At 43.0% G+C, this 1,136-nt stretch overlaps 1 protein-coding gene across 1 annotated transcript in view; it reads left to right on the forward strand.

The window, feature by feature from the left end:
* The window catches only part of LOC136848395 (uncharacterized), a 1,811-nt gene extending 1,056 nt beyond the window's left edge, over nt 1-755 (forward strand). Inside the window, exons 3-4 of the mRNA XM_067120690.1 lie at nt 1-254; nt 718-755. The exon at nt 1-254 is cut by the window's left edge and continues 350 nt beyond it. Coding sequence (XP_066976791.1) covers nt 1-254; nt 718-755 — 292 coding nt within the window. The remainder of the gene's footprint in view (nt 255-717) is intronic.
* Nucleotides 756-1,136: the final 381 nt, after the last annotated feature.

Consider the following 1,136-nt stretch of genomic DNA (forward strand, 5'->3'; position numbering starts at 1 on the left):
CAAGAGCGGCCGGTCAAGCGTCAGGCAGAGCGAAGGGAAGAAGCATTCTTCGAGCAAGAACAGCTGTCGCATAGAAAACGAGAATGGCCACGATCACTCGGCAGCTGGCGGCGCCATCAAGGAAAACGGACACTCCAAGAAAGCCCACCAACATCCCACTGAATACGCGAAGCCCAACCTCGACAAGAAAGGGAAGGTCAATTACGAAGGCAGAGAACTTCCGCAGATCCCTTCGTCATCATCTCCCGTGAAAGGTAAGTCGTCAAGCTGTGGCAGCTCTAATTTTGTTCCAGGTAGACGAAGAAAGGTAAGTGGTCCCCCCTCATGTACCTCAACAGAAGCTGTACTGTCAGATCTAACCCTTTCATTTTAACCACAAAGATCTCTATTTGCATGAAAGTAAACGGCACGGAGAAACCTCACTAACCATCCGTGAGCTAAATCACTTTAAAGACTAATTTTATCAACACACAACAAAAAGGCTTTGACCATCTATCTAACTTTAGGTGGTAAGTATGTTTGTGCCTCCAGGGAAGTTCTCGGTTCTTTTTACAGAGCCAGGCAGGCAAGCTTTGCCATCTGTCACCAGCCCTTCGGGGGTTTCAGACCCCCTTCCTGTACCCCCCCCCCCCGCCCCCTCTCCCTTGTGTCTCTCTCCTGTCCAAAGAAGGCATTCACACCAGGAAACTATATTGTAGTTATTCTATTTTCTGTCAGTTTCTGAAGCTATAACACATTTTACAGTACATGGATAAAATACAACCCAAAAAATATCTCGGCTAATTAAGAGTAATTAACATAAATAATTTTGAATTTCTTTTCATTTTGATTCGTATTCATTAACGTAGAACCGTCTTTAGATTAATTATAGTCATGAAAAAATTAATAACTTCTATTAAATCTCGCCCATTCCAATGTCGTATTCAACTTTAATTTGATTCGTGGGTGTTCTGATTCAGTTTCTTTGCTGCATTTTACCAATCTTCACTTGCGTTTCATAAGAAAAATCTCTCTCTCTCTCTCTCTCTCTCTCTCTCTCTCTCTCTCTCTCTCTCTCTCTCTCTCTCTCTCTCTCTCTCTCTTAAACCGTTGGTGTTTTACAGTAATTGGAATCCGTTATACAGATTACATTAGGC

Source organism: Macrobrachium rosenbergii, chromosome 19, assembly GCF_040412425.1.
Source record: "Macrobrachium rosenbergii isolate ZJJX-2024 chromosome 19, ASM4041242v1, whole genome shotgun sequence".
NCBI classification, from domain to species: domain Eukaryota; kingdom Metazoa; phylum Arthropoda; class Malacostraca; order Decapoda; family Palaemonidae; genus Macrobrachium; species Macrobrachium rosenbergii.